This window comes from Eufriesea mexicana, unplaced genomic scaffold (genome assembly GCF_001483705.2).
Source record: "Eufriesea mexicana isolate 0111107269 unplaced genomic scaffold, ASM148370v2 scaffold2928, whole genome shotgun sequence".
Taxonomy (NCBI): domain Eukaryota; kingdom Metazoa; phylum Arthropoda; class Insecta; order Hymenoptera; family Apidae; genus Eufriesea; species Eufriesea mexicana.
In genome coordinates this window covers 93,731-117,025 of record NW_016911035.1, presented here as the reverse complement: position 1 = coordinate 117,025, position 23,295 = coordinate 93,731, and the positions used below count along the sequence as shown (strand labels likewise).

The window sequence follows — 23,295 nt, the reverse complement described above, 5'->3', positions numbered from 1 at the left end:
TCTTCCGGAATGCGAACACGTTTGGGATATTTCGCAAATCGGTAAGAGGATTTCCGGTGAGGAATTAGGTCCGCTCGCGATTCCACGAATTCCCGCGCGCCGATGGAAGAAATCTCGCGAGTCTCGATAACCTCGTCGAGCGGAAACCATCGATAACGTCGCGAGTTATTGCATCAGATCATGGCGACCAACGTTCTCACTTTCGCCGGTAGATGGATTCCTAGTTGAAGGAGGTTCGAGGACTTTCTCGCAAGTCCCCGGTGAATCCCCGATCTTCCTTAACACTGGAACTACCAACTCAGTGAAAATGACTGGTCCCAGAATTTTCCTTTTTGCAATCACCGAACGCGTACACCTGCTTTAAGAATAAAATTGGTATCAACTCGTATTAAGAAAGAACTGTAATCGATATATTCACTCGTATTCATCGTATCGCTGAAATTACTATAATCTGTGCACGTTATGGTTAGGAGGTACCCATTAAAGATCGGTAGTTCTAGGGCTAACAATATTTGTTACAAATCCAGTGAAATTCTGGTTACAGGATAGCTTACAATGTCGCCATAGTGGCGACAACAGAGTGCAAAGGGTTACAAAATGGTGGCCATTGAGAGTATTCTATATAATAACGTAGCATTTCATTTTCATCGGTTCTTCTGCTAAATGTATACTGGTATAATATCTATCAGGAAACACACGGTAACCCCGTGTTTCGGGAATTTTATCTAACAGCAAAGCTACCGACCCAGTGAAAATGACTGGTCCCAGAATTTTCCTTTTAGCAATCACCGAACGCGTACACCTGCTTTAAGAATAAAATTGGTGTCGCCTCGTATTAAGAAAGAACTGTAATCGATATATTCACTCGTATTCATCGTACCGCTGAAATTACTATAATCCGTGCACGTTATTGTTAGGTACCTATTAAAGATCGGTAGTTCTAGTGTTGAATAGAAGTTCCTATGTCATCTAAGTATTCCAGTCTAAGGCAGGGCCTGCTAGGTAGCCTTACCCCTATGAGTCCCCCCTAGCAGGCCCTCAGGATGATAAAACGCATCCCTTTCTTTTCTTTTCGTTCCTTTTAGCACCATCGTCAACCAGTGCAGGAGGACCCCCTGCGAGATAATTGGGAAAGTCACGTCGATAATTTCCAGGGGTAACCAGAAGAAGAGGAAGAAGAAGAAGAGACCTCTTCAATAGCGTAATCTTCGTTTCGCATACTCGAATTCATCCAAGGTGTGTATTTCTCAACGAAGAAACGAATTCGATTGGAGGAAGGCGTGTTTGCTGACGGGCCGGAAGCGGAAAAGGGCAGCCGCGAAATGGAAAGGGTGTGTAGAGATAATGGATGGAAAAACTCGTTATCGAGTGTCTTCTCGTGACGCTGTCGCGTGGTTCGCAGCCACGGCAACCGACGCGCGACCGCAGACGCGGAATTCCACCTGGGAAATCACGCGATGCCATTTGGCACGTCCGATCTTAATTAAGAAGCGGACTTTTTAACGAAATAAAACGGCCTATTTCCCCCGTTCGTGGTCTTCACTCATCCGCCTGCGATCGAGCACCGCGGCGCGGACAACGAGCACTCGACCACATTCTCGTCGCGATTAATCTCGAAGAACGACTCGCGAGAGCCGTTTCGTTTCTAGGAGACGAGCACACGCGCTGCTTTATACGGCAGGGAAAAGCTGCAGGCGTGGAGGAGCCGGCAAGGCAACCACTTTCCTCCCTTTATCCTGCCGCTTACTCGATTTCCGCCCTCGAGGATCAGCCGGAACTCAGCCATCGATAAAACACGCGGCTCTCGGCCGGGCTTTCTCTTATCGCCCGAAAATCCCACCCGTCTTAGACGTTTATATCGCGAGCTCTCCGAAAATCCGACTACCCGACTCTCTCTCTCCCCCTGATCCGCTTCCAATTTTACCCGAGATCCAGAGGCCCCACCGCGAGACCGGGACGGGACGATGAAACGCGATTTCTCTGATCTCGCGTTTTCCGAAACGAGGGAAAAAAGGTGGAGAAAAAAAGGGGAAAAAAGGAAAAGGAAAAGGAGAAACGAAACGATACGAGTGTAACGAGCGTTAAGGAGCGAGGCGAGACGGCCGCCATTTCGATACGGTATAATTAATCGTAATTAAACCGGCGATTATAGGGCGGCGGAAAAGTTTCTTGTTCGTGTGCGAGAGCGGCACGAGTCTTTTGCCGGCAAGCCCGCTGAATGCGAAAAGCCCTGGTAGCCCCGTCGGTCGGCATGGCAACAGCTCCGCGCGTCCCGGCGTCGGGACGCTCGATACTAGACGACGACGACGACGACGCCCAAATCCGAAGGGGCGGAGAGGAACACACCGGGCTATACACCGGCAACTCGCGCGGATTCCACGCGGATTTCCGCTCGCAGTTTCCCACCGATCCGCTCTTCTCTTCCTCCAGATCGAACCGACATCGAACCGGCATCGATTCGCGGATTTCCCGCCGAATTCCGCGAATTCGGTGGAACGTGACCGCGAAATCGCGACGGTCGCGTTGGCGCCAGGACTTTGAACCTTTCGGTGGGTCGCGTGGCAACAAGTCGCCGCGACCTCGCTGCTCCGTCCATCTCGCGCGCGTTATCGGGGCCTCCGCTCGACGACGTGCTGCTGTGCTCGTGGAAACGGCAGGGAAAAGCCGAGGGGGACGAGAATACGCGATGGATCTCTCTCGGTAAGAGATTTCGCGGACTCTGCCGTTCGCACCACGGCGCTTGCACTCGCCTACGGTATATTTAGAGCCGTTTTTATCGCTCTCTCGATTCGTATTTTAATGCGCTCGAATGCGAAGTGTGTCAGGTCTGATACCGGGGTTTATAAATAAAGAAGAGGAAAGTCGGCGACGAAAGGACGTATTTGTCACTGGTATTTTTAATACAATGGCATCTCGATGACGTCAAGTGATAACGAGGTTGAGATCTGCGCCACGGAGGTCTTTCAACCGACACACTTTGGCAACCGCGAATACGCTCGGCCCGACGATGCCGAGTGATAGAGAAAGAAGAACAGGGGTGTGCGTGATTCGGATACCGAAGCGGCGGAACGGTAATCGCGGAGCACAACCCCCGAGCGCATTTAGCAAATTAATTTTCTCCCGACACCGGCGTACGTTTATTTCCTCGTTTCTTTCCTTTCTCGCCGAGTTACCAGTGGAATTCCAGCACGCGAGAGGGGAGGAAAAGACCGCGTCGTGAAAATACGAGTTTCCCGGACCACGCGCCCCGCCATTTTTTTTCGCTTTCTCGCCGCGGCAGGTACACTCGATCACCAAAGCGGAGGCATGTTGCCCCGCCACTTGCCTTCGATCGTTTCTCTCGCGTTGCTGCCTTTCTGCAAATGCGAGGAAACTCGCGGCGGAGAGAGATTAATCCGCGTAAGAAAGCCCGGCGAGAAATGGAGGACAGTTTTCTTTGAATTACCACGACTCCGCGATGTTGGCAGTCTTCTTCGAGACCGCTCGGCGAGATTCCTCGGAAATTTTTCCACTGAGGAGCGATCGCATCGTTATCGATCGCGGCCCAGCAGACAAGAAGAAAACCTCGTGTGCCAATATTTGCGCGGCAGACTTAGCCAGGAGATTACGGGCGAAGAACGTCGCCGTATTGGGCTAAACTCACCCCATCCGATCGATTAAGCGAGTCCAAGTACACCGCGCGCGACGCAATATCTACCTGGCGAGTATCGACTTTCGAATACGTCGTGGAAGTGCTCGAGACTCGACCGGCGAAACGTCGTATGCGATAGAAATAGGAAATGTTTCGAATTTTTCCCGAATTTTCCCACGATTTTTCCCGGCCCGCCGCTGTTTACACCGGAGTGACCGAACGGTCACGATCGCGAGAAGTCCGTCGGTTAATCCGCGATAAAAGCGGACGAGTGGATAACGACGGGACGAAAAACGGAAGGGAACGTTTCGCCGACAGCGTCAGCCTCTTCGGGTAATCCGTTTAAGCCAAACACAGCCTCCCGATGGCTGCTAGACACGTTCGAGAGGAGAGCGTTCAACAGTTCTGGCTGCTCGCCAACGGCCGGCTCCGAGGTTGATTAGTTTGTAATTGCGCATTGTTTTCCCTTTCCCAGCCTGTGAAATAAGACGTCACGGCGGAGCAGACGAGAACAACGACCATGATGATATCCCGAATACGCCATCCTGATCGAATTTACGCGCTTAATGGACTCCGTTGTTCGATCCGTGCACCACGCCACGTGGTCTCCCGAGATATAAAGAAGGGACAAGTGAACCGGTAATTTCCTGACTTTTCCTTTAAGAAAAATTTCTAATCTGCCGATATTCGATGGAACTAATTCCAGAAGAAAATTCAAAGGGATTCGAAGGCAAAGAACGCCATGGGGGTTTGCTACAATATGTCCTTCTTCGTTGTTTCGGTTTTCGGTTCCTAGGTTGCACTACTGCCTGCTGGTATCCCCCTGATCATTGTACTATGATGGGGTAGCAAATAGAAGGACGAGAGGGAGTGACAGGAATTAAATGAGCGTTTCGTGGACTCATCGGTAAAAGACTTTCTCTATCAGCCCCTGTCTTAGGTCCCTGCCTTAAGGGCCCGACCCTGTCTGCCCTTAGCCCTGCCTTAAAGGCCCTTGTCTCTGCCTTAGGTCCCTGTCTTAAGGCCCTGGTCCCTGCCTTAGACCCTGTCTGCCTTAGTCAGATAGCGTTGGAACTTCTATATATAGGAAGTCGAGGACACGTCGAGTACTTGCGAGAAAGTCCTCGAACCTCCTTCAACTTGAAATCCATCTAGCGGCGAGGGTGAGAACGATGGTCGCTACAGTTCTAATCTCCCGCTCTGCGTGTTAGACGCTTCTAGCGACATCTTCTATTTCCTACGTCGAAATGAAACTAAAAGTTGAAGACACTTCCAAGTAACCATAAAGCAAGCACGCGTAGTTATTGCGACCTTACTGCAGCCCTGGAAACCTTACGCTCCATCGTATTTTATAACAGTAACCCTTTCGACGTACATGGCTGCCGTCATCCAGTACTCGCTCCCTTTGACTTTCTTCCGCTTTCTTCCACCCCCAAGCTTGGACGCAGTTTGCAACCGAATTTAAATCGAAGACAAGTGCGCGGAGATCGAAAGGCGATCGTGGAGAGACTCTCCGGCTCGTTAACTCGCGATTGCTCGCGACTAGTTAGAGAGCCCTTGAAATTTGCCGGTGCACATAGCCACGTGCACGAGATTGATTGGTCGCGAGGAGCAAGTAGGTACAATGGGAAAACGACGAAACGGTTTCTCGCTGCTCCTATTCCCACGACTTCCGCTGGCTGGCCGAGCAGGAAAGTCGGTTCACTCGCGTAATCTTCGCGTAAGAAGATTAAAAGTTCCGTTAGAACTCGAGCGGCGAACAAGGACTTTCCTTTTCGATTTTCTCACACGAGCGTGCCAAGAGAGCTCCTCTCGTCTCTGGCCTCGATACACTTTTCGATCCAGGGCCCCGAAGGAAAAATCCTCGCAGCTCGACGTATCGACCGAGTGCTGCTGCTGCTGCTGCTGCTGCTGCTGCTGCTGCTGCTGCTGCTGCTGCTGCTGCTGCTGCTGCTGCTGCTGCTGCTGCTGCTGCTGCTGCTGCTGCTGCTGCTGCTGCTGCTGCTGCTGCTGCTGCTGCTGCTGCTGCTGCTGCTGCTGCTGCTGCTGCTCGACGGTCGTCGAACCTCGAAGGGTAGACGCGGCTCGCAAGGCGACCGAGCAGCCCTCCTCTCTCTCTCTCACTCTCTCTCTCTCTTCCTCTCGCGCTCGGTCGTCGCGAGTTTCGTGCTTTTTATTCGCGTTCCACCTGTCGCATTGTGCTCGAGCTAGCGCGAGCGGACGGACGCACGGCGCGAGAGGAAACGCGATTGGCACTAGGAGCGAGCGCGCGGTCTCGCTCAGATCCTCGCGGTCGGCTCGTGGCCGCGACGAGGAGCGGAATAGGAAGCTGACCGGAGAAGATGGGACAAGACAGACGAGGCAAAAAAAGGGACGACAGCCGCGAGGCTTTCATCGTGGCGAATGAAAGTGGCTTTCCGAGGGACAAGCGGCGACCGAAGGCGACGGATATTCGATTTTCGCGGGGCCAGGGGCGTACACACCTGCCGAATTCCCACGTCATCCGGAACGCATCGGCGAATCCGAACGAGCTGCTTTCCGATCGGAATTCGTACCCTATCTCTCTCTCTCTCTCTCTTGGTTCTTCCATCTCTCTCGCGAAATTTAGCACGGCCTCGTTAACGATCCGACGACTCGATCGCCGATTCGGATCGGGACTGCGCGCTCCGCTCGCGCGGATTCGAGGACTCGAGAGGAGCGCGAGTATTGGACGGCGAGGGGATTGGTTTTTCTCCTTTTCGGCCGAGGAATCGAGCGGAACGCGGTGCGCGCGCCGCCCGGAATCCGCTTTCTTGCCGATCTTTTTTACGCCGACTTTATACGCGCAATTAACTTTCGGTATTACTCGGTGTTCGCGGCTTTTCGCTTGTCTGATTCACGCGGAACGCGTACGAGGCTGCGATCGACGCGCGATTTTCTGCTCGTTAATCGATAAAGTCGGTCAACTGGCCACGGCCACGCGTCTCGCAGCTGCTGCCCGTTTTACAACGGACAATGGCGACGAGAGGATTTCGCGGGCTCGTCGCGGGAAATTTACGACGACGAGCGAGATAAAAATTGCAGTGAACGGTGCTGCGCGCAATTGCGCAGAAAGATATGCAAGCGAGCACCGAACGGTCGTGGGATGAATTTCATCGGGGCCATTAGGAATGAAATCGAAGCCTGTAGAAACTACCGAGACGCCTTCCGCGGCGAATGAAACCGGTTTTTAACCGTCCGCCCGATCTTTAGCCACTGTTGCGCGCGCCGTATTCTCGGCACATCCACGCAACTGCACCGTGCATGTACCGTTGCATGTGCAACTGCATCTGTGACATATTTTAAGACCGCGAAGCCCGCTGTATCTCGTCACTTGTCACATAAATTTGTACCATCCCGACACGTTACGACTGAGCTCTTTACTTCAAACAAATCGTCCCCTTTCTTGTCCGAACCCCGACGATCCGTCGTCTAAATAATCCATTCGCGATACACGCCGACGAAATATCCTTCCTCCTCCGTCGATCTACTCTGCGCGTTGCAGGAAAGAAGTCATCTTAGAAACTAGGCAGGACCGAATCCCCACCAACCGATTAAGTTATTCATGTAGAATTAAAAAAAAAATTTGTTTTTGGTAAGTTTTCGGAACGTAATCCCCCTTCTTGTACTGGCTCTGGGTCTCATACAACACGGTTTCACACGACACGGCACTCTCTAAGTACCTATCTACCGTGTTACAGGAAGGTTACCTGTACTGCGCGTTGCAGGAAAGAAGTCATCTGAGAAACTTGTAGGACCGAATCCCCACCAACCCAATCATTCTAACATCATGGCAGAAGTAGAGTAAAACGCTTCCCTTATCGGTAGAACTGATCCCTTCTTATCAGCCCGGTCATAGAACACCGTGTGACAAAGAAAGCGAACAAAGCAACTAGACAAAGTGAGACAGACGCAACAAATAGATGCAACAGCGTAGACTCGTCCCAAAAGTACATTAACTTCGGATTCTTCCGATGAACACACGATTATTTGCAATTACTAATTACTAATTAGCATCTCGATTAACTTTTCATTGCATTACGCAGCGAACGTGATGTACTATATACATATTTTTTATATTTCTGTTGCATCGTGTGATTTTTTTAAACGGTTATCTAGTACGATGCAATTATATAATTAATTTATCATAAAAAATACATCTTAAATTTTAAATCAATTTTCATAAACGATGTTAATTATTATTACTTTCGTACCTCTTTACTTTATAAATCTTTGAGCTATTGTCATCTGATTCCTTATTCGACTCACTGCTTTGTATTTCCAATTCTAGGTCTTCAGTTGCGTCTTCTATTATTCCATCTTTCGCCCAATATTCGTGTTCCAGTGTTTCTACGTGTTCACAAAATCTTTTCCAATCATTCGGTGTCGTTTCGTTTATTGCCTGGCGTAGTAGTGCTACCAATTCATCGTAAGTTAACTCTGAGATAACGTTCCTTTCGCGGATATCTTACGCCTATGTTAACGTGTCGCGTTACCGAACTTGGAGATAGTAGTTTTGGGAGTGTCATAGAAGATTGGGTATTACTAACGAGGGTATAGACGGAGCAAGTGGAATATTCCTCTTGCCCCGCAACCGAACGAGATGACTTCTTTCTTGCAACGTACAGTATACCTTTGCACGAGCCCAATCGTTCGAAATCGCGAAGAATTCGACGTCGAGACGGTAGAGCATCGTCGACGAGGACTACGACGATAGTAGAGAGCCAAGTTGGCCGTAATATTCGTGGCCGTGAAACGGCTGGAACAAAGGAGCCGGTGAAAGTTTTTCTCGCCCCTTGGCTCGATACGCGTGGCTCGCCAAACTCCCACTCTCTCTCTCTTTCTCTCCGCCAGTCTGCCCTTAACCCCTGCATACAGGTGTTTTTCTTTTTTCCGAGGGTTGAGTCACGCGAGGCGAAGCTCCCGCCGCCGCCACGACGAAACCAACAACCTTCTGTCTTCGGAGCTGTTGCACCCACCCACCGGCGGTCGACCACCCAGTTACACCCTTCTCTCGCCTACCATGTCGCGTTAATTAATATCGCTCCGCGCGTGCCAACTGCACACCCTCTCCTCCCTCGCCGCGCCCCTTCTCATACATTTTCCGACTCTTCGCGATAAAACTCGCGCAGAGCCGCGCCGCGACGCTGAAGAGAGAGAGAGAGAGAGGAATAACGAGGACAAAGAACGAGTCGCGCGACCACACCCCTTCTTCCCTGCCACCTAACCCATGCCAGTCTCTCGCTTTACGCGAGGGTGGATGCTCGGAAACAATGTGACATTCGCGTAGGTGCGAAAGCCGGGAACACGCGCCGCAGACGGAAAGACTCTCCACAGCGAGATCCTTCTGGCCCTCTTCTTCGTTGTCCCTCGATCTTCGCGTCATCGACGCCACTTCTAGCCTCCCTCCACAGGACGGCCACCGCTCCTCAGACATCGAGCAGATTTTCCTCCTCGATCGCGAATCTTCTACACGTCTTTTCGTATTTTTCTCGGTATTTTACAAATTTCCGCGCCGGCTGGGTCCAATCGACGTGTACTCGAATTTTCGCGGAAGATCGGATTGTTCCGTCGTCGAGAGAATCCCCTCCGGAGTACCCTCTGTCTATAGCCCTGCTTCGCCGGATATTGAAATTTTTCCGGCAACCAATTTCGTAGGGTAGCGCGAAACGTGGCCTGGGAAGTCGTCGAAGGGCGGCTCTTGGGTAACAGATTGCTTCTCAGCGGTGGTTCGGGATCGAACTCTTCGCGAAGGACCGCAAAAGGGTGCCGTCAGAAATTTTCACGGTTGCCGGGAAATCGACGAGATTCCAACGCGACCGCGATCGGACCACGAGCCAGAGCTGCTGGATGATCGCCCAGGGCGAGGAGAAGAGTAACGAGTGGTCGTTTGTGTTTCGATGAACTTGCACGAGTAATGGCTGACGGGAAAGAGCAGCCATCGTGGATCGGATCAGGCGAGCCGAGGTGCCATGTTCGGGATCTACGATTTTCGACGCTTTTCGGATTTCCAGTTCGATCTCTGTCGATGACGAGATTTAACGGTGACGTGGTCTGACGATAACGAGATGTGACCATAACAAGATTTAACGATGACGTTACATATTTTTTATATTTCTGTTGCATCGTGTGATTTTTTTAAACGGTTATCTAGTACGATGCAATTATATAATTAATTTATCATAAAAAATACATCTTAAATTTTAAATCAATTTTCATAAACGATGTTAATTATTATTACTTTCGTACCTCTTTACTTTATAAATCTTTGAGCTATTGTCATCTGATTCCTTATTCGACTCACTGCTTTGTATTTCCAATTCTAGGTCTTCGGTTGCGTCTTCTATTATTCCATCTTTCGCCCAATATTCGTGTTCCAGTGTTTCTACGTGTTCACAAAATCTTTTCCAATCATTCGGTGTCGTTTCGTTTATTGCCTGGCGTAGTAGTGCTACCAATTCATCGTAAGTTAACTCTGAGATAACGTTCCTTTCGCGGATATCTTACGCCTATGTTAACGTGTCGCGTTACCGAACTTGGAGATAGTAGTTTTGGGAGTGTCATAGAAGATTGGGTATTACTAACGAGGGTATAGACGGAGCAAGTGGAATATTCCTCTTGCCCCGCAACCGAACGAGATGACTTCTTTCTTGCAACGTACAGTATACCTTTGCACGAGCCCAATCGTTCGAAATCGCGAAGAATTCGACGTCGAGACGGTAGAGCATCGTCGACGAGGACTACGACGATAGTAGAGAGCCAAGTTGGCCGTAATATTCGTGGCCGTGAAACGGCTGGAACAAAGGAGCCGGTGAAAGTTTTTCTCGCCCCTTGGCTCGATACGCGTGGCTCGCCAAACTCCCACTCTCTCTCTCTTTCTCTCCGCCAGTCTGCCCTTAACCCCTGCATACAGGTGTTTTTCTTTTTTCCGAGGGTTGAGTCACGCGAGGCGAAGCTCCCGCCGCCGCCACGACGAAACCAACAACCTTCTGTCTTCGGAGCTGTTGCACCCACCCACCGGCGGTCGACCACCCAGTTACACCCTTCTCTCGCCTACCATGTCGCGTTAATTAATATCGCTCCGCGCGTGCCAACTGCACACCCTCTCCTCCCTCGCCGCGCCCCTTCTCATACATTTTCCGACTCTTCGCGATAAAACTCGCGCAGAGCCGCGCCGCGACGCTGAAGAGAGAGAGAGAGAGAGGAATAACGAGGACAAAGAACGAGTCGCGCGACCACACCCCTTCTTCCCTGCCACCTAACCCATGCCAGTCTCTCGCTTTACGCGAGGGTGGATGCTCGGAAACAATGTGACATTCGCGTAGGTGCGAAAGCCGGGAACACGCGCCGCAGACGGAAAGACTCTCCACAGCGAGATCCTTCTGGCCCTCTTCTTCGTTGTCCCTCGATCTTCGCGTCATCGACGCCACTTCTAGCCTCCCTCCACAGGACGGCCACCGCTCCTCAGACATCGAGCAGATTTTCCTCCTCGATCGCGAATCTTCTACACGTCTTTTCGTATTTTTCTCGGTATTTTACAAATTTCCGCGCCGGCTGGGTCCAATCGACGTGTACTCGAATTTTCGCGGAAGATCGGATTGTTCCGTCGTCGAGAGAATCCCCTCCGGAGTACCCTCTGTCTATAGCCCTGCTTCGCCGGATATTGAAATTTTTCCGGCAACCAATTTCGTAGGGTAGCGCGAAACGTGGCCTGGGAAGTCGTCGAAGGGCGGCTCTTGGGTAACAGATTGCTTCTCAGCGGTGGTTCGGGATCGAACTCTTCGCGAAGGACCGCAAAAGGGTGCCGTCAGAAATTTTCACGGTTGCCGGGAAATCGACGAGGTTCCGACGCGACCGCGATCGGACCACGAGCCAGAGCTGCTGGATGATCGCCCAGGGCGAGGGGAAGAGTAACGAGTGGTCGTTTGTCTTTCGATGAACTTGCACGAGTAATGGCTGACGGGAAAGAGCAGCCATCGTGGATCGGATCAGGCGAGCCGAGGTGTCATGCTCGGGATCTACGGTTTTCGACGCTTTTCGGATTTCCAGTTCGATCTCTGTCGATGACGAGATTTAACGATGACGTGGTCTGACGATAACGAGATGTGACCATAACAAGATTTAACGATGACGAGATGTGACGATAACAAGATACAATGATGACGAGATCCGACAATAACAAGATTTAACGATGACGAGACCTGAAGATAACAAGATGTAATAATGACGAGATCTGACGATAACAAGATACAATGATGACGAGATCCGACAATAACAAGATTTAACGATGACGAGACCTGAAGATAACAAAATGAAATAATGACGAGATCTGACGATAACAAGATATAATTATGACGAGATCCGACAATAACAAGATTTAACGATGACGAGATCTAACGATAACAAGATATAACGATGACGAGATCTGACGATAAGATGTAATAATGACGAGATCTGACGATAACAAGATATACTAATGACGAGATCCGACAATAACAAGATTTAACGATGACGAGACCTGAAGATAACAAAATGTAATAATGACGAGATCTGACGATAACAAGATATAATTATGACGAGATCCGACAATAACAAGATTTAACGATGACGAGATCTAACGATAACAAGATATAACGATGACGAGATCTGACGATAAGATGTAATAATGACGAGATCTGACGATAACAAGATATACTAATGACGAGATCCGACAATAACAAGATTTAACGATGACGAGACCTGACGATAACAAGATGTAATAATGACGAGATCTGAAGATAACAAGATATACTAATGACGAGATCCGACAATAACAAGATTTAACGATGACGGGACCTGACGATAACAAGATGTAATAATGACGAGATCTGACGATAACAAGATATAACGATGACGAGATCCGACAATAACAAGATTTAACGATGACGAGACCTGACGATAACAAGATGTAATAATGACGAGATCTGACGATAACACAAGATTTAACGATGACGAGTCTGACGATGACGAGATCTGACGATGACAAGATGTAACATTAATGAGATCCGGCGTCTGACGATAACAAGATGTAATAATGACGAGATCTGACGATAACACAAGATTTAACGATGACGAGGTCTGACGATGACGAGATCTGACGATGACAAGATGTAACATTAATGAGATCCGGCAATGACGAGATCCAACGATAACGAGATCTTTTGTCTGACGATCGGCGATGAATAGGGAATGAATCTCGGAAATCGGAGAAGCCGACGAGAGCGGACGAGATGGATTCTCAGGTAGAAATCGGTGGATCCCGATGCGAGGATTGGCATCGATCGGTACACCGTTGCGCGGTACTCGAATTTACAAGCTCGTTACTTCGCGGATGAGGCTATGGATCGCGTAGAAGAGATCGTATCGAATATTCGATTACCTGTGGGAGCACGCTCGGCGGATAAGATTCGGGAAGAGGCCTGGGAGTGGAACGACTGGGAATGGACGGAAACGGGTGGTGGTAATAGAAACGCTACTACCCCTGCGATGTACCGTTCCCTCCTACGCGCGGACCCTCGGCGTTACCACCTTGTTTACGATCGCATAAAACGCTCACGGAGGAGCGGACGCGGAGCGCAGCACGATCGGAATAGTACGATACCGGAGAGCCGATTACGCGAATTTATGTCGTCGCGCAAATTACGTCCTCGAACGAATAATAAATAATCGAGTTTGCTATTTTTAACGCGGACCGCGCCTTTATCGCGGCGTGACATTGCCACGGGGACAGAGATAGCGAGGCGTACGCGAGGCGTACACGAGCCGCGGTCTAACAAGCTTCGCCAAACAAACGGATTCCTGGCGATACGATTTATCGCGTCGGCGTCCGCGGGGCTTATAGACGCGCGGAAAGACGAGTCCGCGCGCGGCCGCTCTACCTTCGCCGCTGTTTGCCGGTGGATGAACTCTAAGAGAGACGACACAAGAGGAGCGCGAATCCGATCGTCGATACGACGACCTCTTATCTGCACGCGCGCCGCGACGGCCGATATCGAGCAGCATAGACCGACGAAGCGGATCGCTCGCGACGCTCGCCGACCGCGCGCATCAAACCGAAGCAGTTTTCGCGACAAATAACGCGGAGTGGAGGTAAGCGTATCCGGGAAGTTTGGGCCATTGAACCGCGTTACTAGCGAGTACAATGAACGACAGAAGCGTAGACGACCGGTCGCCTCTCTCTCTCTCTCTCTCTCTCTCTGCCAGCCCCATTACCGATTTCTCTGACAGATACGTCTCATTTCCCGTAGGAAATCGAGTCGATGCTCGCGCCCTCGGAGAATAGGTATGTACACTCGTTATAATTACCCTCTTCCGTTCTCTCTCTCCCTTTGTTACGAAAACCGTAACTCGGCGTCGCTCGCTCGTCGCCGAGACGCGATGCTATAGAAGACGGAGCGCGCGATTATAATTCCACGTCCCGTAGGAAGGTCCTTGGAAGAATACATGCCCACCACTCCCATTCCGTCGCGCGGAACCGTTCGCCAGACCACACCGCGCGCGTAGTCGTCCTCGTCTGTAAAAATGCCCCGCACACGCAAATCCGAGCGACCGCGCGATGCTCGCGTTCGGCCATGCCGGCGAACCGAGAGGTCAGCGCCGTTATACTCGTCGGGTACCGAGCACGACCGATGCAACCTCGCGAGATAACGTCGCGACCGTCCGACCACGACGCTTTAACGGAATCCCAAGAAACGCGGAGAGAAACGAGCAGTGAGAGAGAGGAGAGAGAGAGAGAGAGAGAGGAGCCCGTATGAAATACGGGATAACAAGCCGGAGAGCGATAAGTCGTCGGTGTGCTAGTGTCATAACGCGCGCGCGGCACAATGACATCTCGCTATTACGAGGCGCGTTGCGCTACACACCACCACTCGCGTGGCTCCTTAATGACTCGGAATGCCGGCTCTCTCGGTGTTCCAAGGGAGTGAAAGTCGCGGTTGAACGCGGCCCTCGCGATATCCAGAGAGAAGCTGCGGCTGCTGCTGTTGCTGCTGCTGTTGTCTCGAGGACGAGGAGTCCGCGATATCTTTCTCCTCGCTGAACCGACACACGTGTGTCTTCGGACGTCTCTGACGAAGCCGATACCGAGGCATCGATCATCCTCTCTCTCCGCGAACGGAGACGCGCACACATCGACTGTGGTCCCGATAAATGGAAAGCCAAGGCGCGTGCAAGAGCAAAATTTCCGAGATACCTCGGGGAAAGAGGAAGGAGGAACGCGTCGTGGCGGCGGCCATTTTTCGAGCGGAGAATCGAGCGGACGACTTATTTTCTGGGATCAGGGCCGCGACAGAGGAGACGACGAGGGCGATTACGTGTTCCAGAAGGACGCGCGGGGAGGCTCGCAACGAGACACAAGGTAGAAGGAAAGGAGAGACGCGCGGGGGATAATTCAGTGACTCCGGAGCCGGTTTTCCATGGCAGCCTATCACGAAACTCGCGAGCTACGACGAACAAGAAGGATGAGTCACGGCTGTTCGCCCTTCCCACTCTTTCCACCGAGGTTGCAGAAAAAGAAAAGGAGTCTGCGCGAGAGACCGGCCACGCGAGAGAGAACGCCGAGAAGATGAAGAAGGTGGCAAAGAAACGAGGAGATTAGCCCTGACGATCTCGAGGCTACGGTTCGCCTACGCGCGACTAGCTCCGCGCTAACGGCCAAGCTGGTACCGAGCGAGCAAAAGGAGACAGGTCAACCTTCGCTACTTATTACGGATACTTGCCCGTCGATTCCTCCGTTCCACGATTCCCGGCTAACCTACCTGCCCACCGCCACCTAGCCGGTACCTATCCAGCTAGTTCGCGATATCTCGCGCGTGCCACGGCCTCCGATGCCCAAGCGAAATCTCGAAATCTCGGAACGGTGTAATTTGCATCGTTCACGCGAGAGGATCGATGCCGCGACGAGACGCGACGCGGATCTCGAGCGGAGATAAAGCGCGAAGGCGCATGGGAGCCGACACCGAGTACCAACGGGCGTCCCCGGACAGCGTACGCGACGATTATCGACGAAGGCTTTTCGATAACACCAGGACTCTGCCACGGCGCACGAGGAGAGATCGAACCGAGCTATAAATAACCGGGTGGAAAAATCGAAACGCGGCCGAGCATTATAATTGACTTTGTTAACGTCGATCGTTTCGCTATCCGTTTATCATTTTTCTTTTTCCCTCCCTTTTTTTTTCTTTTTTCGTAAAATAAATCTTCGATAATCACGAAAGGCCCGAGATTTATTAGACGTCTCGAGGCCAATTAAACACCGGCCGAGCTCTCGATCCGTGACGGTTATCGCGTGGTCGTTGCCGATTATACCGCTACACGCCGATTGCTCGAAATCGAAGAGAGCACGAATCACGAACCACGCTCCACTGAACAGTGTCCCGAGTTACGCCAGCTGAAACCCTCCTTCCCGACTCGCTTCCATTATTTCTCTACAACGCTACGCCCAGAATCGATCGGCTTAATCGATCGATAGATCGATCGGTCTCCGTTGTCGAGTGCCGGAGTCGAGTTTCACGGGTTCGCCGCTACGAGGGGAATATCTTGGTTAGGTTCCGAGCAACCATTGCGCTCGCGGTGTCCGCCATGTCGTCTTCCGCGCAGCAGCTACCGCTCTCCGGAGGAAAGGAGGACGCGCGTGGACGCGATTAACCCTTTCGGTACTACTGCCGCCCAATGGCGGCGGCCGTGAAACGTTCTCTAGGTACTGTGCGTTGCATGGAAGAAGTCATCTGAGAAACTTGTAGGACCGAATCCCCACCAGCCCAACCATTCTAACATCATGACAGAAGTAGAGTAAATCGATTCCTTTATCGGTAGAACTGATCTCTTCCTTATCAGCCCGGTCATAGAACACCGTGTGACAAAGAAAGCGAACAAAGCAACTAGACAAAGTGAGACAGACGCAACAAATAGATGCAACAGCGTAGACTCGTCCCAAAAGTACATTAACTTCGGATTCTACCGATGAACACACGATTATTTGCAATTACTAATTACTAATTAGCATCTCGATTAACTTTTCATTGCATTACGCAGCGAACGCGATGTACTATGTACATATTTTTTATATTTCTGTTGTATCGTGTGATTTTTTTAAACGGTTATCTAGTACGATGCAATTATATAATTAATTTATCATAAAAAATACATCTTAAATTTTAAATCAATTTTCATAAACGATGTTAATTATTATTACTTTCGTACCTCTTTACTTTATAAATCTTTGAGCTATTGTCATCTGATTCCTTATTCGACTCACTGCTTTGTATTTCCAATTCTAGGTCTTCAGTTGCGTCTTCTATTATTCCATCTTTCGCCCAATATTCGTGTTCCAGTGTTTCTACGTGTTCACAAAATCTTTTCCAATCATTTGGTGTCGTTTCGTGTATTGCCTGGCGTAGTAGTGCTACCAATTCATCGTAAGTTAACTCTGAGATAACGTTTCTTTCGCGGATATCTTACGCCTATGTTAACGTGTCACGTTACCGAACTTGGAGATAGTAGTTTTGGGAGTGTCATAGAAGAGTGGGTATTACTAACGAGAGTATAGGCGGTGCAAGTGGAATACCCCTCTTGCCCCGCAACCGAACGAGGTGACTTCTTTCCTGCAACGCACAGTAGGTACTACGATCGCCTATTGGCGACATCCACGAAACGTCACCGATGACTGTCGCGGTCCGAATGAAAAGTTTAGCGGAAAACACGTTTTCGTGGCTTCCAGTGCAACCTCGCTCTTGTGGAAAACTTCCTCGTACCACGAATGTATAACCGTGGCCAGCTCCTCCGTACCGAAAGGGTTAACGGAATGCGCATTGGCGACACGATTCGCTGGCCTTGCATCGTTACCTCGATTCCAGAGGGTGGCAAGAAAGGTGTCGCGTGTTCGAGGAACCGATAAGGCAAGACTCTTTACTCACCTCTGCGAGAGGTTCCTCCTTGGTGACGTCTCCATTCTTGGGCGCTTCTTCGCGGGCAGGCTTGTTCTTGTCCTTCTTGCTGAAGCTGATCGACCTGAAGGACCACTTTTTCTTCATCTATGAACGAGGAAACGGTATCGATAATGATCGAGGAGCACACACTCGTTACTACGCGTCTTAGTTCTCTAAGTCGCGGGGGTAAATCGCGCGCACGTGTCTCGCCGAGCTGTGGATTCGTCGGACCCTTTAAACACGCGGTTTCCGACGTTCCCCGACATCGGCGACCAACCGAGCCACGACTCGCGATCGAGGATCGACGAAAGACGTATCGTCTCCCATCCGCGTCATTTCCTATTAACCCTTTGCACTCGATTTTTTGGCTACAGGAGAGTAGAGATTCAAAGATTCTCTGCTAAAACACTGACGATACCTTTTCGAGCAGTAAATAAAGAATCGTGTAATAACAAAATTGTAGAATTATTTGACTTCGATACTTCGCACACTGTTACATTACATTAAATTTGATATATTAACCCTCTGCACTCGACGATGTTTTCGTTACAGAAAAATAGTAATTCGAAGATTTTCTGTCGAGGATATTTTTAAAATGGTAAATGGGAAATCTTCGACATTGCACGCATCGTTAGGTAATTTTGAATTTCATATATTAACATCGATTTTTAGAATCTAATTTAACGGTGATTGAGAGGCGCCTCTCGAGTGCAAAGGGTTAATTAATATCGAACTTCCAAATTTTATGAAATGGTGACTGAGGGTCACCTCTCGAGTGCAAAGGGTTAACCCTTTCGCTACCACGGTATAGTCACCGGAGTATAGTCATCAGGCACGAGACATCATCTACAGACGATGGGTGACTATAGTCGCTGGCCACAAAAATTGAGTAAACAATTGCTAAGACAATTGGTACCGTTCCTCTTAGCTACCTCGCAAAGAATTGCAAGCTCTATTGCGATGGTCAGTTTATCTTTTTCCTTTTTCTTCTTTGACACGTCGCTTCGTTTGATCGGTGAGACTTCGCGGTGACACTCTCCGTAGCGAAAGGGTTAAGAGTATTCGATAATCGCTCCTACCTTTTCCTTCTTTTTCGTTTCCTTGTTGTCTGGAGAAGTGGCAGTGTTAGGACTAGCGGGATTCGCTTCCGTCGGTGTTGTCACCTCCGCCGTTTCCGTGGGAGACTCTGCGGCCGAGATCGTTTCCTCGACCTTTACCTCTTCTTGCTGGAACAACGAAAGCGCCAGCGTCAATGAGATACTTGGACTCGGAGAAATCCGAATCCGCGTGATCCAAGGACGAACGAGGATCTATTTGCGGAACGAGGACCTATAATTTGTCGCTGACAGGCAACGGGTACGATTAACCCCTTTGCCTACATTTTGATCCAAAATCGAGCCAAAATTATTTTAATTATTTTTCTCAATTTGGTCCAAAATCGAGCCAAAATTATTTTAATTATTTCTTTTAATTCGGTCCAAAATTAAACGAAAGGGGCACCGACAATGAGGATTACTCTTCTATCGTGAATACTGGAGGGAGCTTTCTTTGAACGAATTTTGGCCTAAAATTAAATAGACAGTCGTCGATATCTCGATGACAACTGGCTTTTTAATGCATCTCGCAATACAGGAAGATAGATTCTGTCATTTGTCTAGAGTTCCTGATGTCAGAGTCATAGGGAAACATTGCAGGTTCAGTTTTGACAGTAGAGAGGCTAGCACGTGTCACACCAAAACGTTATGATGCATCGAATATTGATATTCTTCTGATTTAGGTATCTCAACCCAATATTTTTGGAGGTACCACACCTGGTACGAACCAGGGTCTAACTGTTTAGTTTAATTTTAACCACTTGCGATGGTAAGAAATTCACAGACGCGTGTGTCAGGACGGTCCAGTGTTCCTGTAACAACTGCCTAACGACGTGTATACCACGTCGTTGACGATTCTGTGACAAAAGCATTACGACGTGCGTGACACGTCTTTCCAGCGCAAGTGGTTAAGCCGAGAGTCGCGGGGCTAACACTGTCATCGCGTTCATAGTATAAAGTTTCCCGTTGCTGTCCTTTTATTTTACATATCACACATCTGCATACACTACTCCCCTGTGTATCATAGATTAATACATAAATCCATAATGATTTCACAATACTATCTTAGTTATTTCATGCTACGCCACTGCATGCACTTTCCACATAGTGTATTCAAGGGGGCACGACAAAATTTCCATTATTCTTGGGATATATTCTCCATTTAAAGTTCCCTGTTTATCTTCTTCTCCAAATTTCCAAGAAGAGAAAATAAAACAAATATCGAATTTTAAAAATAAGTGTGACCGATCATTGGTGACCACCGTACCCCCATTCCCCCGTGCCCCCTCCCCGAGGAGACCAGTGACACAGTCACTGAGTGACCACTGTGGCGATTAAAGCGTTAATAAATAAATTTTTATTCCCGAAGTAATTGGAAAGAAATCCCCATAAAATTCGCGACGTTGCGGGAGCAATGGTGGACCGGTGCGCGCGCGCGCGGTGAAATCTGTGTGGATCTTGCGGATCCTGAGCACGTGGCGGCAGGTGCGTGGCCGTTGCAAAATCTCGCGAAAGATTCGCACGGTCGATAGACAGCGGGTCTTAAAGGGGAGGCTGGATTTTTCTTTCATGGACGACACGATACTCGGCAGCCGGTCGTTCTCCTCGTGCCGCTTTTATTATTCATAAATCGCCGCGGAGAAGTATGACGCTGCGAATGAAAGAGAGACGGAGAAAAGGGACAGGCAGAGGAAGATCCTGGGAGATAAACGCGCCAAGTGGAGCGTTCTCGATCTCGATCGCGATAAACGGCGAGCCGGGTCGGGGAGAATTGGCAGGTACGAGGTGGAAAAACACGGCTCCGGGCGTGCGAGAATGCGGAAAAATTGGGTTTCGGCTTACTCGATACGACGGAATTGTCCTCGTCGCTTGCGTCATCGCGTTTAGGAAGTGGCGAATTTTCCGAGAGGAGAACGCTTCGTGGTCGCGCGTGCGAGAAGAGCTGTAAGAAAATCATGGCGAGGAGCCGATGGAGAGGAACGGAGCGAGGAGAGAAAAAAGGCGAGAACGCGCTCTCGCAGCAACAGTTGCGAGACTTATCGGAATGGGACAGCTGCGGCTGTCCAACGACGTGCGGGATGAAACCGCGAAAATCTCAGATTACAGCGAACGATCAGTGGTTCTCAGACTCGAGTATCCGAGGACCGAGATCAGGAGCAGCTGGATCAGTCGAAAAGCTTCCTTTCTCCTTTCTGGTAATCACCGTGCTTATCTTCTCTTGGTCCTAAAACCTAAATTGGTCCTAGAGAACGAAGAGATGAGCGGGACCAAAATGGACGACGCGAGAGGAACGACATGGCAGCGAAAGTTCGCCTAACTCGGTTAATCGAGCGTTCTCGGGGATCTATTCCCAGCGAATAACAATCGGTAGACAATACAGATGAATTATTCTATTTCGTGAATCATTATTTCCTAGGTTCCCGAGCGTGTTTCTGGTTTAATGGAATACGAGGAACGGAGCATTGTTTGCGAGGCTCGCCGAAGGCCGGGTCGACGCGTTCGCCGCCTTCGATGGCGTAAACATCAGCCGGCTTTATTATCGATGCAAATCCTCCGGAACAATTCCACTTGGTCGTTTACGTGTTCCATATACCGCGAACGGGCTAAGTGCCGCCATATTCCGATCGAGCCAGCGATCCGCGCAGCCGGTTATCTAACCGCGACGAGAGAGCTCGCAGACTTCCCTTCTTCGCGACGTGGTGCGCACAGCCGAAAAGGAAACGTTCCGAGGCGATACGCAGTTTCCTCCGCGCGCAGAATCTTCCATCGCGTAATACGCGCGAAGTTATATTATGTAAATATCCGGTTATTTTTGTTCTTGTCAGCCAGACGGGAGGACACGCGGGTTGGATATCGCGTATCGTGGCTGATACCGGGGAGAAAAGAAAGAAGACGGGCAGCAGAGGCAGGCTACGTGGCAGAAACGAACATGCAGAAATCCGCTTCGCGTGCACCACCAATGCGCGCACTTAGGCTACGAACATAACGCGTGTTCCTTCCAGTCGTTTTCTCTTCGCTCTTCGGGGTTTCGCGGGGTGGGTCAACTCTTTGGGGCACGCTGGGATTAACACTTTGCATTCTGAATTATTTTAAAAATTTGGTTATCAATAGCTCCCTGATATTTTAAGTACTTTGTTCGGAATTTACTTCAGAGGATAGTTCCTCGATTGCTATTCTTTTTCAAAAATTTGGTTACCAATAGCTCCATACTATTTCAAGAATTTTCTTCGAAATTTACTTCACAGAACAGTTTCTCGGCTGCTAATTATTTTAAAAAATTTGGTTCCCAATAGCTCCCTACTATTTTAAAAAATTTGGTTACCAATAGCTCCCTACTATTTTAAAAAATTTGGTTACCAATAGCTCCTTACTATTTTAAAAATTTGGTTACCAATAGGTCCCTACTATTTTAAAAATTTGGTTACCAATAGCTCCCTACTATTTTAAAAAATTTGGTTACCAATAGCTCCCTACTATTTTAAGAATTTTGTTTTGCAATTTACTTCACAGGACAGTTCCTCGACTGCTGCTCATTTTAAAATTGTTTTATTATTATTATTACTATTCCGTTATATTAAAGATTGTCGTAATTGAAGTAGTTACTTATTTTTTGTTCTCTCGTTCAGTAAATAAGGAATCGAAAAATGTCGAGTGTAACTCGACACAGGAGCGCAAAGGGTTAAAGATCACACAAACAGTCTTTGAAAAGTTCTTTATGCTTGTCTACGGTGTAAAAGAACGCAGTTACTGGCCACAACTATGACAGAGTTAGCCATTTATCGGTTTGCACAATATTTTTTGTTATTCGTTAACTCTTTGGGGCACGTTGAGATTAGAAGTGCCCCACCTTTTTGATGCATGGTGGGACATTTTTAGTCCCACCTCGAAATATTGCGATAGCTGCATGCCCATAGGTTCATATTTCGTCTTATTTGCGTAAAGCAGTTGGTAATGCCTTCAACAAATGTTTTAAATGCATTCGCTCGTGTTGACAACGTTCAACATGCCAGTACAAGTTCATCAATTGTTGCAAGCTGAAGAATTATTGCGACAATCTTTCTTTCCTGGTTTTATGTTTTTACATTATGTGATTATTCCTTTATTAGTAAAAATGTACCAATTTTGTTTCATTTATTTTCTATCTATTTTAGATTATTTTCTATCTATTTAGGTCTATTTTATTATCTGAAATCCCATGCCGCAAAGAGTTAACTGTCCCAACTTAGGCTAGCTTTTTGCACATACTGGGATATATTTTAACGAGGTTTGCTAAACTTGGGCACGACTCGAATGATCGTTTTCATACCTTAGATTTAAAATTCCGCATTTAACGACATAGCTTTGGTCACTCGACTCGGAGATTTTTCCTTTAACCATTTGCACTAGACTCTCAGTCGCCAATTAATCACATTCTGTGTAAAGATCGATGTTAACCCTTTGCACTCGACGATTTTTTGACTAGGGAAGAGTAGAATTTAAAGATTCTCTACTAAAAAATTGACGATACTTTTTTGAGCAGTAAATAAAGAATTGTAGAATTATTTGACTTCGATACTTCGCATACTGTTGCATTACATGAAATTTGATA

General features: G+C 48.9%; 1 protein-coding gene across 1 annotated transcript in view; it reads right to left on the bottom strand.

The window, feature by feature from the left end:
* Positions 1 to 23,295, bottom strand: part of LOC108550777 (calphotin) — a 58,196-nt gene that overhangs the window by 17,704 nt on the left and 17,197 nt on the right. The window contains exons 3-4 of the mRNA XM_017904634.1: positions 18,693 to 18,839; positions 17,602 to 17,718 (exon numbers count right to left, since the gene is read on the bottom strand). Coding sequence (XP_017760123.1) covers positions 17,602 to 17,718; positions 18,693 to 18,839 — 264 coding nt within the window. The remainder of the gene's footprint in view (positions 1 to 17,601; positions 17,719 to 18,692; positions 18,840 to 23,295) is intronic.